Raw genomic sequence first — 16,628 nt, 5'->3', positions numbered from 1 at the left:
ATGGCTAATTTCTTCATTATTATTTTTAGCTCAGTGAACATGTGGATGAAACAGTTTGATATGCAATAGTTTAGAGCATGCGCGAATGATTTGTCATTAATTTTGAATTTGGTACCTTGAAATTTTGCATCATAATCTGATGATTTTTTTAAAAAGATTAAATCAAGAGGAAATGTTTTGTAGGTCATTTGTTTATTTGTCCGCATCATTTCACAAATTTAGCTCAGCACTGAAATTAGACAAGATTTCCTTATAAACTCATTACCAAATGGATTGGTGGCTAATGGAATGAAGGTTTTGTATTTATTCCCAGAGCTGGGTGACTCAGCTTCACTGAACAAATGGAGCTCAATGGAGCTCCTGTCAGAGGAGGGAATAGCCGATGGAGATAACCCAAACGATGAAAATAAGCAAGGTATGTCCTGGAATGGATAATGAAACATGTAAATGAAGATACTGCATGATGAGCCTGGTTTTCACTGCATCATTTTGAATTAGATGTTATTTGCTCTGTAAAAAATGATACTTCTTTTGGAATGCAGCTTATAACTTTTTCTTTGGCTTACAATGAAGCAGAAAGAAGAATTTTTATTTCAAAGAATTGACCCTAAGCATTATTAAAATTTAGTCAGTAACAGAAATATTTGTGCAAAAGATACGTACGTGTATGTAGGATGAACAATACAGGCGGAAGTGAAAGTAGTCATCAAAAGTGGTGTTGGGTATTGGAGACATTGTCATTCTTTGAGTTATTTGTATGGTTATGTTTATTTGTTTCTATGCAATATGTCAATTGTAAAAAAAATTGTATCCCGATCTCTACTTGAAGTGCTTTGTGGAGAGAACTTAGAGTGAGTACACCTTCCATATGATGAGATGTTAAACTGCGGACTTCTTGGTGCCTTTCGTTAAGAGTAGGCTGTTGCCGATGCCGGGGTTCTCTTCACCCTTCCTCCTTTCCCATCCATCGGTAATAGCGCAAATGACCTTAGCTGTCGGTCACCTCCCTTAAAAACTACCACTATTACAAGGAATCTTGTGCATTTTAAAATTGGCGGTTTGCTTAGTATTCGTATACTAATACTAAAGATAGTAATATTTCTTCACATTGAATACTTACGTAAAACCAAAGATTTCCCTCTTAATTATTCAGTTTCTAATTCCCAAAGTTGTTTCAAGCAGTTCCGTGGAAGATAAATTTTATTATGGATGATTCCATTTCTATTCTACTAGAGGATCTGTTCAGGAATCATTCTGACAAATGGGCTATGCAACTGTGCATGCAACACTCTTGTCTTACTTCATGTCTTCCCATTGCTGATATATTCTTACTCTTAGCATAATGCTTCATTGTTAGCATTAAATTGCATTAGTAGGTAGTTCATACTTTTTACCATTACACTATAATTTATTGTTGGTTCATTTTTATGTCTTGGAGTTTTTATTGGTTTTTTCATTTATATTTGCCATAGTTTTTCTTGTAATTTCACTTCTTAATGATAAAATAAAGTTTAGTTGATCGTAATACAGGCAGGCAGAAGCAATGTGAATCTCACCAATTATCCTTCAAGTGACATAACCATTTGTACAACTGTCCACTGTAAGCTTTTGAAGCATATTTACATGTGCATACATATTTTTGTGATTGAAGATATAGTTTAAATGATTCAATGCAACATTTTCAGAGTGTAAAAATCATTTGCCTTGACTGGGATTCGAACCCAGATCCCTCAATATCCGGTCGAGTGCTTTAGCGAGTTAAGCTATCCAGGCATCCTCTTAAACTCTGAAATTGCATTGAATTGCATAGCGGATGACACCGTAAAAGTTACTGTTGCGGCATCTCCCGCAGTTTCTTTGGAAGCTTAAATGATAATTAAACTTTGGCAGTTATTGATGGTAACTGACAAGGGTTTGGTCAAGATGTTAATTGGTCCAGTTGTATGTGTTTCTTGCGAATTTTTCCCTTGCTTAGATTGCGGACACAATTGCATTTCCTTGATTTAGAATGAGTGTAAGAAATTGGCTGTTCTTCTCTCATTTGCTTACTAATTTTGGCATTTTAAAAATTCAGTGAGTAAAGTGGCACGAAGTCAACCTTGAGCCTTCTTTACCAACTGCATAATTTGATGTCCTGCAGCATCTTAAACAGTCCTTTAGGAGACGAGTTCTACAGCTTGAGGATTGTGCATTGCATTTGATGGGAATGTCACCAAGTTGTCATATTTTTCTTAGCATGCAGTGAAACATGTCAATGAGCTATGCCCAAACAATTAATTTTAAAATGTTATTGTCATCATAACTTCATTAATTGCGTGAGTAATGCAAAACCAGCTGGAAATTGTTGATGAGGAAATTTCACAAAGTGTAAAAAAATGCAGTTAACTTAATAGTTGCTATCAAACAAGATTGTATTCTCCTCTACATTTTAATCTATTTTTATGTAGGTCACCATATTTGTTTTATCACACCACTTCTATAGGTACTGCACCTAAGTGTTGTCACAGTGTTTTTGACTGTTTTCAACCAGACAAAGCCACAAAGACTTCCCTCTCCATTCCCCAGAGTGGAGTCACATTAAAAAACCTCACAGTGTTGCACAAGAGGATTAAAATGATTTTCATGTATGTCACACAATAGCCTCTTGTATATCAAGGCCATTGGGAAAGAATGCTATTGTTGAACTATTTAACGCAGTCATGTGCAATTTGATTTCGCACCGTCCCTCCTCCCCACATTGCGGGAGGGAGGTCAAGCCTACCAGTGAGCCAAGTGTCGTGTCATTTGTGTATGTTAGTTCATATCTTCAGTGCAGTTTCCTTGGGAAATACTTGATAGAATTCTATGAAAATTAAAATTAATTTTGAAGAGAGGGGTTTTATTAAAACTCATTCAATAAATTCTGCCAATTCCTTAATATACTTAATTATAATAGTTATAATAATGTTTACTAACCAAATGCAATAATTTTCAGAAAAATGTAACTGTTTCCATAATTAATCCCCTGTGATGTGTTATCCATAAACATTTATTTAGTAATTATTATTAATAATCAGTCAGCTACATATTAACAATATCAATTATCATCAATAAATAAGTTGGTAAGCTATTTATAAAAAAATATGTGTATTGTGCGTGCAGTGGAATGTCTTAATTGATGGTAAATAAAATATCCCTGATAAAGTTATCGCAGAATACCTAATAATCCAGGATTTTTTTGTTTGAAAAAATTAGTCAAAAATAGCAAATTAAGGGAAATATTGACTGAGTGAGTGTTGAAATATTGTTGGTTATGGTCCACCGACCCTATGTTTCATAATTGTTATTGGATATTTATGAAGGCTTCCACCTAATGATGTAGATGAATAGAGTTCTCTTCGGGTATTCATTCATGTGCAATGTTTTTATCACCCAATGGTTAGTTGTCTTTTTCAGGTGAAGTACGATTTGTTCTCATTTGGATTATGTAGTCGTTGGTCCAGGCTTATAGGTCCTTTCGTAAATCCTAAACAGTTATGCATTCATCAGTATTCATTGGAATTTAATATAATTTCAATAGAGTCATGTCATTTTTTCATTGAATCATTGGCATGGTGACTATTAATGCTCTCTAAGTAATTGGGTTTTTGCATTGTGTGTGCTTTTTGGCTTACCCACAGTTTGTAGCAGTAGCTTGTTACTTTTATGCTAGTTTAATATTTACTATTCTTACTGATTGCGCTCAATGTTTGCAAAGGGTCAGGTAAATTGTAATTTCATCTCTGCATTCAATCATTTTTTTCAAACCATGAATTTTTTCCTCCACTGGTGGTGCAGACAGCATATTCAACCATTCGTTCCTTCAGCGAATGGTTAGTGAGCGTGCTGCAAGACCAGTTCAGGGAGTAGTGTTGGACACATCTTCCTCCCTTCCAGCTTCACCCACCATGTCCCCAGCACATCATCACTACCAACACCACCCCACGTCTGTTTTTCCACTTGCGGATCATTTGTCATCATCTTCCAGCACTACTGTTCTTCTCCTCATTCTCCATGCAGGCAGTGTTCTAGGTGAGTGCTGTCATTGATATTTTATCTGGGGAAATTAGGTGAGAATAAGAACAACAATTTAAAAACTCCATGTTCATAGTATTCTTCATGAAATGTCATTGTGAATGTTGGAAAAATCCATTACAGATTGTATGCAGTATTATAATTTATTGAATGGCCAGTTTTGTACCATTGGTGAAATCATGATGATGATATCATATTTAGTTTGTAAGTTTAATAAATTATTTTGTGTATTCTACAGATGCTTATCCATCTTTCAGAAGAAACCTCCTTTAGTTCAATGCAACGATTGCATAGTGTAAAAATTATTAATCTTAACCGGGATTCAAGCCCGGATGTCCGGCCGAGTGCTTTAGCCAGTTAAGTTATCGAGGCGTCCTCTTTAACTCTGAAATTTTGGGGCAAGCCTGGGACATTGTATGTACGGTACATATTTCGTCACAGCATCTTGTGTTCCTTTAAAGCCCCCAAAATTTCAGAGTTTATCTCCCGCAGTTTCTTGGAACTCCTTTAGTTCCTTTGGGCAGGAAAATATCCAAAATGGACGATGTGGAGCTATTGGCTGTTAAAGAAATAATCTCAAAAGAAGAAAATCCTATAGCCAATAAAAATAATTAAGAAGAACTCCAATACCGGTATTTCGGTCACCAGGTGACCATCAACGGGGAGAGCAATCAAATGGGAACTTGAACTTGGAGGAAGAATATGCACCAGGCACTGTCCAAAGTCAAGACTTGAACTTGGAGGAAGAATATGCACCAGGCACTGTCCAAAGTCAAGACTTGACTTTGGATAGTGCCTGGTGCATATTCTTCCTCCAAGTTCAAGTTCCCATTTGATTGCTCTCCCCGTTGATGGTCACCTGGTGACCGAAATACCGGTATTGGAGTTCTTCTTAATTATTTTTATTGGCTATAGGATTTTCTTCTTTTGAGATTATTTCAGGAAAATATCCACTTTGAATATTCTCATACCCTCTCACAACCCATGACTGATGCTGCCAACTATCATAAATTACTATAGATTGTACCAGCCCATACCAGCATGGTAGTTTACTACTAATCTCTGAGTATTGCTAATGTAATTTTTTCTCCAACCAGATGTGAATGTTGACCTCACTGCCAAGAAGTCTGACGTCACTACTTTTCGTGGAGCTTTTGAGTCGGTAATGAGGCAGCATTATCCATCCATGGTCGGCCACATCAACATAAAATTGGTCTCTTGTCCATCCATTTGCACCGAAGGATTGGGGGTTCTTTCAAGGTATTCAGAAATGAATTTTCAATGTTTAAAATTGTTTATTAATTGTTAATGCATTATTACAAAAGTGGTATTTTGTAGCTTGATTCATTAGATCTTGTAAATGATTACATTTGCTTTTCATCTGATATTTGTATCATTTTGGAAGCTGCTAGTAAGGTAAAATATGCGTGCCTGTTTGAAAAATGTATACCATTTTAAAATATGTAGTCTGATTACATGCTCCTGAGAGTCTCTGGACTGTTATGGATCCACTCATGCAGGAAATAATCATTTAATTCTTCCCAAAATCAATAAGTAATGCAGAAACTTTATCTTCTAGAATTTACTGATACATATTTTGAAAGGATTGAAAAAAATCTCGTTGTTGTCAGGTGAAAGTATCTTTTTATTTTAATGGACTTGAAACTATGAAATGTATTTAAATACTGCAAAAGTTTTTAAGAAAAGCATGTAATTAGAGAGTAATATGAATAACACCATGAAATAGAGATTTCATTTCATGTGACGCAAAAGGCATTTTAAAGTATATCCTAATTACATATGGTCTATTATCCCATTTAGCATTTAATATCACCACCTACTTTTATCATTTATGCATGTCTTGAATGCCTTTTTCGTAATAATTTTTCTGTAATAAGTAATGGAGCCTTAATTATTCTGTTCTAGTCTCAGTCCGTACAGCTTTGATGTTTCCCCATCATGCACAGACACTCCTCATGTTACCCATGATTCCATTCCAATTGGAGCCATCCCTATATTTGCAACATCCACTCCGGAATACCATGAAGCTGTCTCGCGTACCATAAATGCTGCCAATGCTGCCTACCAAGAATTCCTGCGATCTGATGAGGGCCAGGGTTTTTCTGGCCAAATATGCCTTATTGGTAAGTTTGAATAATGTCTACGGTACTCTTTCTGTTATCCTGGGCTCATAATAAGCATCCTTTGCTCATACCAGAGCCCCAGTCAAAATATACAGTTTACTGTAAACATTCCCTGCAGTAATTCTTTCATTCGCTATTCCTGAACAAGTCCTGTTAAATTTATGCTTGAATCATACTGTGCACTTGGTTTTCTTAGGTGGTCCTCTTTCTTGAGTTCTCTGTATGCCCTAAAGCAGTGTTTCCCAAACTTTTTTGAGCCACTGCTCCCCCTTGGATCCAAAAACCTATACTCAATTAATCAGTAGCTTTAAAATAATAATCAAAATCATAAAATGAAATAACCAAATGAGGAACATTGAAATAATTTAATTAAAAACAATGAATAATCAAATGCTTGCTTAAAATCCAATAGATGTATAGTTTTCATATCAGTGACTATTGATTATAGTTTTTCACAGTCTAGGAGTCATTTAAGGAGATTCTATTGCCTAATTTAATAACATATTTCCATCAAATAAAATTTTAATGAGATGGATGGGCTTGATGCCGTTGTACAGTTTTCCAACCTCCGGTTTAATATCACTTAGTAGGAGTCTTAAATCACCACGTTCACAAACCTGAAGTCTGTTTATCTGCTTGGAAATAAGCTGAATGACTGCACTAAAACCGAGTTCCACCAACTATGAAGTCGGAAATGCAAGAAGGAGTTTTTAAACCACCATCCATAATGGAGGACAACGATCGTAGACCTCCTTCTGGTACCCAAACTCTTGATAGTTTATCTTAAACTTTGGTTTCAATTCAACGTCATTTTGTTGTCCAATTAATTAATTCTTCCTCTTATACTCTAACTTCCTCAATATCTACAAAAGGATTTATGACCCAGTCTAGAATTTCTAACAAAAGAAGATCCTTAAATCGTTGGGTCATCCTTTTATGCAAAGTGGCTAAATGGTCATGAAAGACTATCAAATCATCATCACCCATACCATGCTTGCTCTTTCAGCTTAAGCAGGGAAGGAAATTGATAAAGCTTGCCGCGACCTATGTTGCGCCTAAATAAAAGCAACTTGGAAATAAACCCAGTCCCCACAGATTTTGGCTTTATTAGGTTAGTATCATTTCCCTGCAATTTTAAATTCATTTCATTGAACTTTGCAAATAGTTCAGACAAAAATGCAACGCCACTCATAATCTCTTTAAGGTTGTCACTGAGAAAAACATCTTTCTACTCAAAAAACTGCATGACAGTGTCAAAAAGATTATAGAAGCACTATATACAATTGCCTTTTGATAGCCAACGAACTTCTTTGTCTTACGAAAGTCTTTGTCTTTCTCATCACATTACTCTCGAAAGTGTCTATCATTAAGAGTATGGGCTTTGATTTTATTAATTACTGTAATTACAATGTTTAAGAATGGGATAGGATGTTTAATTACAATGTTAAAGATACTTGTGAAGGCGATCACTCAGTATTTTAGCTGCTAGATGTTGTCGGTGAATGACACAGTGAATAGCAAAAACATTTGGTTCATATTTTCTCAAGTGTGCAGTACAGCCATGGTGACGACCAGTCATTGATGGAGTTCCGTCTGTCGCAACAGCAGGTATATTAGAAAGTGGAATTTTTTGTCCCTGAAGAACTGCTCTACGATACAAAATATTGACTTCACTTTAGTGTCAGTTTCTAATTTCCTAGCTAACAACAACTCTTGAGATAGATTTTCATCTTTGATAAAGCATGCGCTAGGTAGAAGCACAGATTCATTACTTGGCAAAGTTGACTGGTCCAACTGCAATTCAAATTCTGTTGCTCTCAGGATGCTGCACAATACTTCTTCCACATTTTGAGCCATTTCTTCTATTTGTCGTTGAACTGAAGTCTTGCTTTAGGGAATAATTTTTATTGTATCATGTGGTGACTTATGCAGAACAGTACTCAGGACTTCACTTACTACTGGAAAGATGAGTTCTTCACCAATAGTGTGTGGCTTTCCAGATTTGGCAATTTATAGAGAAATGTATGATGCACGAAAACTATCAGTGATATGTTTTGAAGTATTACACAACATACTTGAAAATGTTGGGCAATGTTGCAATATGTCACAAAAAAAAACAAAAACAAAAGTGACTGAAAAAATGTTGAAGTCTATTCTGTGTTGTATTCTGTCTGTCTTCCTAAAATGGTGAATTAGTCTGGAAGATTTCATCACTTCATTTGAAAAACACCCTTTCGCATAGTAAGCAGATGGGCATATCTAGGCATATAGACTCTATAAATCCATACTTAAGATAATCCAGATTATGCTGTCGTATACATTTATTCTTTGATGAGTCATTTTTTGCCATTATGTTTCTGCAATAAAGATTTAAATATCAAATTTTGTTAAAAAAAATTAATATATATTAACTAAATAGAGTACACGTATAAATTAATGATAAGACGTATATTCAATCTGTAAGTGGTTGCTTTTTGGTATAAAATTACTAATAACCATATGAAAAACATCAAAGCAAAATATGTAAGTGCTTGCAACATAATTTAAAACATGTATAAGCAAGGCTTATAATCCTTGGATTAGGAACGAACCAATTATTGTTTGCTTAACTTTCAGGTGACTCTGTGGGTGCCATTTTGGGGTATGATGCCTTGTGCCGGACAGCCCAGTACCAGTCACGCCATGACAGTGAAAATAGCATTCTTGATGGCGAATATCATGGTACATCTGCTTCAGGTGGATTCTGCTATCTAATTCAATTATAAATATTTGCAAATCATCTCATCAACCATTCTCTGTCTCTCTCTTCTTTGTTTGCTCTATATTACTTTATTTACTCAATTAATGCTTCTGTCTATTTTTTTTTAATCTGCTTTTATTATTATTGATAATTTTATTGAGTACAAAAATATGAATTTTGTTGATCAAATCAATCTTTTATTTACATATTAATAAACTTATTGTTAAGACTTATTGAGGGAACGAAGTAACTCCGGCATAAATTTGAATAATCAATGAAATTGCATTGAATTCCTATTATCAGTATGTACATCTGTGAAATAATTGGTATTCGAGTGGATTTTTTACTTTAATTTCAAGAGGATCACTGTATTTCCCAGCCCATGAGACACACCCTGATTTTTCATGCTAGATATTACGAAAAATACTTGGATTGGGCAGAAAAGGATCTAATTATTTTGATGATAGCACCTAATGCTAAGAAAATTGAATCGTTACTTAAAAAATAAGCAACTACATGTACATCAATGTTTATTCATTGTAGAATCCAAGAAATTCGACATCACTGATCCAAAACGCCTCTACATCTATTACTTAATACCTCACAAGCCCCTGCAAGGGCGTGTGGCGGGGGGTGCTAGGGCACCACCCGTAGTAAAGAAAAAAAACGGCATGCAAAGCCACAAATTTATACCGTCCACAAGCAAAACATGGTCTACATTCATGCAAAAACCCATACAACCCTCACACATGCAAACACACAAACTGCACCTGCAAATATACCTGACGTCTTTGCAATGTTTAATTTTGTTCTGACTAGTAAATTAAATGTTTTAAATATTTCTAAAGTGACGTCAGTTTCTTACTATTATGATTTCTGATTGTTCGGGGAAAGAATGAGTATTTGTATCTATCTGTACTGGAATCTATCTCCCTTATTTTATCTTTGTGGTCTGATCTACCTAAGTAGGCTGCCTTGTTTCCGTGTCCTGAAGCATTATTCACGAATTCAAATTTTAATGTGATACTGTACGACAATCTTATCTCATAAGATCCCTTGAGGCTATTATCATTTTAACTTTTCATGTAGCACTTAGTTTCTGGTATTATTTTGGTATCATCGAACTTTGCATTGAAAGCAACCATTTTCTTTGCATTTACAACACTCTTATACTATGTAAAGGTTGGAGTGCCTTTTGACTCAAGAGTAAATTTGCATGTATGTATTAGCTGAGGGGCATTACAATACATTGTTTTGCGGCAGCATCACATGAGAGATGAAATTAACGTGCTGCATTGTATGCAGTCACGAATTATTTGGGAATTCGTTTAGTAAGTACTTTCAATGAAATATTTAAGCTCTGTTTCTAACTACTGACTCAAAGCAGTTATGGTGTCAGAATTTGTAACCAAGGCTACCATGCCTTATGCTGGAAAAAATACTTGAAAGCATGTGTTTTTCCCGCAAATCAGCTTGTGCTTTTAGGGTGAAGTATGCCCACGTATAAGATGCATGCTGATTCTTTGGGTACCTTTTGGAGTAAAAAAAAAGTGCACCTTATCGGCCTGGAAATACGGTAATCATATGTGTGATGGAACATTTTTAATTATGCCGATATGGAAAGTATTTTGTTTTATTATTTTTGTTCCAAATTTATTTTCTCCTTCATTCAAGTTATTTTTGCCCACAATGTCCACCAATGGGCTTGCTCTTAATTCCTAACCCTGAATTGAGATTAAAATATATTTTTTTCACATTGATTTTCAGATGATGGCGGTCGCCTTCACTCTGCTGACTATGGCCATACAGAATTTCCCGGAGGTGACCCCCTTCCAACCCCACCCCCGTCGGCAGGTGCTCATAGTCAGTATCATCACATAAGGCACCTCTCAGCACCCACTCCACGGAGGAGATCCTCATCCACTAGGTATTGAATTGGGGTGATTTTATTATTGGAATACACTCTAGGAATTGGCTATCCTGAGTTAAAAGAGCCTTAAAATTTTTCTGATCATTTATTTTGCATTAGGTTCGTGCTATAATAATAATAGTGCTTACTTATCTCTTTAGACATAATAGCTTTTATCATTTTATTGGTGTTTTTGGTGTATAAGTTTATTTAATATTTTTATTATTATAGATCAAGTATAAATTTAGATTAAAATGAGAATTTTTTTGTGGTTCCGTCTTGACTTTGGCTATAGATACTCTTTTCATTTTCATCATGTTTATCAAATTAAAATTGTTCTCACATTACTAAAATATAACAATATTATTCTTATATTGCTGCTGGGTAATTTAGATAATACAATCTTAATAACTTTTTCAAATTGTGAGAATCACCATTTCTAAGGATGTATTAAGTGCCTTTTTGATCAATCTTCATTGATTGTGAAATAAAAGTATAAAATTCTATTTTCTTAATGCGTACAGCGATTGCGAGCGATGCGAGCGTAAATAGATTTATGGGTGTTTTTATTTTACATCTTTGTCTTTTTTTGCCGAATCTTTGGGAAAAAGATGATCTTAAAAAAAGCTGCTTTTGAAATAAATTTCAGTATATTATTGTTTCTATTAAATTTTATCCTCAAACATATTTAGCAGTATAAAAATAATGCCAAATGTTTTAATGCATATATAAGTCACCGGTGATTAAGCATGCCAAAGAAAAGAGGTAAAAAACACTCTTTTGGGATTATGTGTGTCATAATCCCTGGTTGACCCAGATTTCGCTGAATTCAGATGACCCCTGACCCCATAGAGTCCAGATTGGTGAAGGTTTACTGTAATAACACCACATACATTTCAATGTTCTTCATTGTGATGTTTGTTCTACCTTGAGAAATATTTTTGTGCACAGAAAGTGAAAACATTCATTTTCACAATATGTTAATGCCAAATTTAATGTAGAGAATTTTAGTTTTTCACATTGTCTCTCACACCCTGTATTACAGTAAGACCTCCAGCTTTCAAACCCCTGCACAACAAAGATTTCTGAAGAATAAACTCTTATCTTAGTCCCAGCCCCATAGCTTTTAGTATAATTTTTTAAACTAAGAAAATATTAATATTATTTGTGTGTTTCTCCCTGCAATTAGAATTGTTTTATTGTCTTTTCTAGTGATACTCATCACTGTAAACTTGAATTTGAAGTTAGTGACTTCTTCATGTTTGGGAGTCCATTGGCTTTGGTTCTCTCTTATCGAAAAATATCTGCTGCAGAAGATAAGACCTGTAAGTTGAGCAATATCTGTATTCTAACTTTCATGCATTTTTGCATGAAAAAGTTGTGCATAGTACCTGCCTTAAATTCTCTTCTCAACTTTTAAAAATGCTTCCTCGAAGTGCTAGGCAATGTTAATTTATTCCACAATGGAAGAAACTTTACATTTTTATATTTACCTTCTGTTTAAATAATTTATTACATAAATTGTTAAATTTGTATTGTACATGTGCATATTTATAGTTTGGTATGAATCAAGGTGAAAATTCATAAAATTTACAGTTAGTAGACAAGATGGAAATGTGTTAAAGTGTTCTTATTCACCATTAAAATAATGATAATTGTTCTTAATGAGTCTAAATTCTCAGTTATAACACATTATAATGTAAATTGACATGAATGAATGTTTTTTCTATAGAATGTATGATCATGAAATTAATGCCATATTAAAACTGCCTAACACTGCCTGCCACTTTCATATTCAAGTTGGAATTGAGTAAACTTTCAATAGAGCTTTAAGATTTTCTAATGAAATGATTTTTATAATTTTTATTTATTATCAGAGATAATTGTTTCTTTTTTCTACTTTAGGTCCTGTTCCTAGGCCTCTTGCAAATCAAGTGTACAATTTATTTCATCCGACTGATCCCGGCTCTGCCAGGATAGAGCCCCTACTTTCTGCTAGATTTTCAATGCTTCCTCCAGTTAATATAGCCCGTTATCAGAAGTACCCACTCGGCAACGGACAGCCTCATCATCTATGTGAGCTATGTCCCTTGGGTTAATTTGAAAGTGCCACACGTTTTGTCAATATTTGTGTTTTTATGATTATAGGTGGGTAGTTGTAAGGGATGACACATATTTAGATTTCATTTTATGGATCAATGCATTTAGAGCCAATTCTAACTTTGGTAAAATTCATTTGCTAATGGCAATCAATTTAGATTTGTTTCAACATTTTTATAACCTAATTGTAGATAGCATCATTATAATAACTATTGGTGGAGTGGCTTTCTCAATGCATTGATGGTGAATGCCAGTGCCATTAGTCATTTAGTAAAAATTTATCAGAGAATATTATCTGACATTGGCACCAAATTTGATTTTAGGTAACGTGATCATACAACTTCATTGTACTTTGTTCCACCAATACAGTTATTTGATGAGCATAAAGTTTATGCCATAAATCCTTCATTTTATGAGTTTTTGGGCCCATAAAAATAGGTGTTCATTTTATAGAACCTCATAGTATAGTTGTTATAATAATTCATCTGAGGTGAGAATATTTTCAATTTCTATGTAATAATTGGCATAAATCATGTGTATAAAATGCCTGCAGTAAGTGGGTGTATATTTCAAGTATGTGCAGTGAAAACTGTATTAAGGAATGCTGGATGCTTCACTGAAAATTGACAGTTAAGAAGGGTTGTCATTTTTGAAAGAATTGCTCTAGTGTACCTTGCATACGCTTCTTGTTTTTCAGTATTAATAATTTATAATAATGAATGATGAATTTAGAATAGGATTTATTAATTTTATAAAGTAATAATGAGTAATACATATGCATCAATATTCTCCCTGTCAGTATGAAGTATAACAATCACAAAATAATCTACTGTAACATGTGACATGAGATTGAATACATTTAACTGACAAATTTAGAGCAACCGACCACTTAAATTAAGATGCATTATTTCATTCTGAATGTGTGCCAATTCAGTGATAAAATAAAAATACCAATTAATGAAGGATATTCTGTTTTAACATGCTTCAACTTTTTTTATTTAATTAAAGGTGACAGTGAGAGATCCATTTTGAACCCTTAAAGTTCAAGGAATTTTAAGGATTAAAAGCTCATGGTCATGAAATATTAAATCTTTATTGTGGAAGTGTAAAGTTTCTTTTTTATCCTCATCATGAAATAATTCCATAAAGTTAAACCTGAAACTGTTGTGTGTATGGATTAAAGGCTGGCTTAATTATTCTGGACAGTGGAAACACTTTGTGTTGCCACAGAATCATTATAAGTCACAATTATGTGTGCATTCATATTGCTTTTGTTTTTCAAACTTGATTATTTATTTGCTGAACGTCTTACTTAGTTTTTATTTTTGTTTAATTATCAAGTTTAATCAGTAATTTAAATCCCCATGGAACTGAACCAACTTGGCTTAGCAAAATTTAATAAAGAAATGATTTATTTACTCATATGAATAATTTAAGATAGGTTAAGGAAGGTCACTGGCCTTTGCATTAGCCATGCCATATGCTGCATTCCCACCTAACGGTTATGTCACTCTACCATACAGTTTCGGTTTACTTTTACCGGCATGCCACAAGCATAATCAAAGTCTGATAATATCTTAGACTGGCTTCAACTCTTCTAAAATAGTGGTAATAGTATCACTTATGAAGGGATTGCTTTGATATCTCACATACTATTGCCAACTCCCCTCCTATAGGTGCAAAACACAGTGACCCTTTGCATCACGGCACTATGTTAGTGACTTCAAATCATTGTAACATTCCTCAGTGTAGGAATGGGCAAGTATGCTAAACTTATCACTTCAAGACAAGTCACCTGTTCTTTTTTGGTTGCCCAAAGTTAGTTAAAAAAGCATTATTTTAAAATTCTAAAACAATCTTACCAAATTATATTTTGCATTTGATTTCAGTGGAATTCGTCCAGGCTAACCCACAGTTATTTGTGGACACAGCCAGTGGGGGATCTAAGGGAGGCCCGCATGGGTCCACCTCAGGGCCTTCTGGGGTTCACTTGCGCCGAATGTCCGAGGTTAGCATACAGAGCACCATGTCCGGAGTCATTGATTCTCTTCCTCTACAAACAATAAATGCCTGTAAGTTTACTTTTTACTGATGTGTAATATAACGGATGTAAGTTTGACATTTTAATTTGAGCTTTCATTTATATATTTCAAGTTCAAAGGATGACATTCTATGCTTGTCAGAACCAGCCTTTTCATGGCTGGTTCTGACATGTAAAACTATCTTCAATTGGGGGATTAATATTTTTTTGGCTGTGATTAATGTCACTGGCGTATTTCATGAAAGCTATCACTTATAAATGAATGATCACAAAATCATCAACTCAACTGAAGTAGTATTTTTGTGGAGATTATTGGTAGGTTGCATGTAGTTCATTATATTCTCATTACAAGATACTTTATATGATTTGACTTAGACTAAATTGTTGCTAAAGCTATTTTCAATGCTTAGGGTGTTTCAATTTTTAATATTTAAAAATTCGTTTCAAAATCCTCAACTCCTCAGTTTTTCAATTCCCCCAGTAGAAAGTAAAACCTAATCTATTGCTATTAGGCTTGTAACCTATATTGTGTCAAATGTGTCCACTTCCAAGCCATGTCTGAGGTTCAGACTACTTTTTTACTCTGTGCAGGCATATATTCTACACGGAATATTTTGCTGCAAGTACATATTTTTTTACTTTAAAATGTGGTTATCTCCATGTATTGGATTTGTGTAAAATCGTTTGAGAACTCCCTTCTGTAGTATATAACTCCATAAAGAGTAGAATAAACTTTTACCCCAAGTGCACATTGTATTGATTTACTTAATTTTGTAATATGTGCCTAGTTAAGTGATTAATAAAATAATTGTGTTGTGATAAATTTGCAATTCATAATTTATTTTTGCAGTGAGTCAAAAGTGGTGGGGACCAAAAAGACTGGACTATGCTCTATATTGCCCAGAAGGTCTGGCCAACTTTCCTACTAATGCCCTTCCTCACCTCTTCCATGCCAGTTACTGGGAGTCCGTGGATGTCATAGCCTTCATTCTTCGTCAGGTAATAATTTTCTTATATGATACATCTTTATTATGGTTATACGTGTGTCAACTATAAACATAAATCACAGTAAGACACCTTGTGCTGTACCATGCACAATTAGCTGTAAAGTTTTTCCAATTTCTGGAACTGTCTGAAACCTAGGAGGCTTTATGTGACTCCTCACTCAGTTCTGTTCCTCATCTCAATAAACTCACTAGCCAGGCCCACCAAATGTTAAGCATGATTAGGTGAAACAGCTAAAAATTCAACAGCACTTGGGTACTTAAAGTCTTATGATATGCTGTTCATTAGTGAGAAGTCATGAATTTTGGTTCTGTTATCTAATCTCCTACCCATAAATTTTCAAGTGGTGTAAAAATGCTTGTATGCACTCAAGTAGCTAAATAAAATAAATGTCTTACTATTCTTCTTTTGCATCTAATGGTAGGTTAGAGTGCATTAAGAGTAGAGGAACGAGTTGATATTCCGTGGAGTTTTATCATTCATTTATTGTGGTTAATGATTCCTATCATCTGTTCTTTTTATTTTAAATAAATAATGACTGAATTTGCCATTTTCAGCTAAATCTATGTGTGTGTAGTTGTCATAGGTCAGTCAGAGGATTTGTCTGGAGAAGCTCTCTTGACTAGAATCTTATTT

The 16,628-nt window shown here is 34.4% G+C and overlaps 1 protein-coding gene across 1 annotated transcript in view; it reads left to right on the top strand.

The window, feature by feature from the left end:
- rdgB (retinal degeneration B) overlaps positions 1 to 16,628 on the top strand; it is a 321,056-nt gene that overhangs the window by 289,403 nt on the left and 15,025 nt on the right. Inside the window, exons 13-22 of the mRNA XM_071593315.1 lie at positions 314 to 415; positions 3,817 to 4,050; positions 5,151 to 5,313; positions 5,980 to 6,197; positions 8,814 to 8,933; positions 10,705 to 10,864; positions 12,059 to 12,171; positions 12,752 to 12,922; positions 14,836 to 15,018; positions 15,838 to 15,986. Coding sequence (XP_071449416.1) covers positions 314 to 415; positions 3,817 to 4,050; positions 5,151 to 5,313; positions 5,980 to 6,197; positions 8,814 to 8,933; positions 10,705 to 10,864; positions 12,059 to 12,171; positions 12,752 to 12,922; positions 14,836 to 15,018; positions 15,838 to 15,986 — 1,613 coding nt within the window. The remainder of the gene's footprint in view (positions 1 to 313; positions 416 to 3,816; positions 4,051 to 5,150; positions 5,314 to 5,979; positions 6,198 to 8,813; positions 8,934 to 10,704; positions 10,865 to 12,058; positions 12,172 to 12,751; positions 12,923 to 14,835; positions 15,019 to 15,837; positions 15,987 to 16,628) is intronic.

The sequence above is a fragment of the Hetaerina americana genome, unplaced genomic scaffold (genome assembly GCF_022747635.1).
Source record: "Hetaerina americana unplaced genomic scaffold, ioHetAmer1.1.p SCAF_55, whole genome shotgun sequence".
NCBI classification, from domain to species: Eukaryota; Metazoa; Arthropoda; class Insecta; order Odonata; family Calopterygidae; genus Hetaerina; species Hetaerina americana.
The sequence above is the reverse complement of the archived record's forward strand: the minus strand, read 5'-3'. Positions and strand labels throughout refer to the sequence as shown.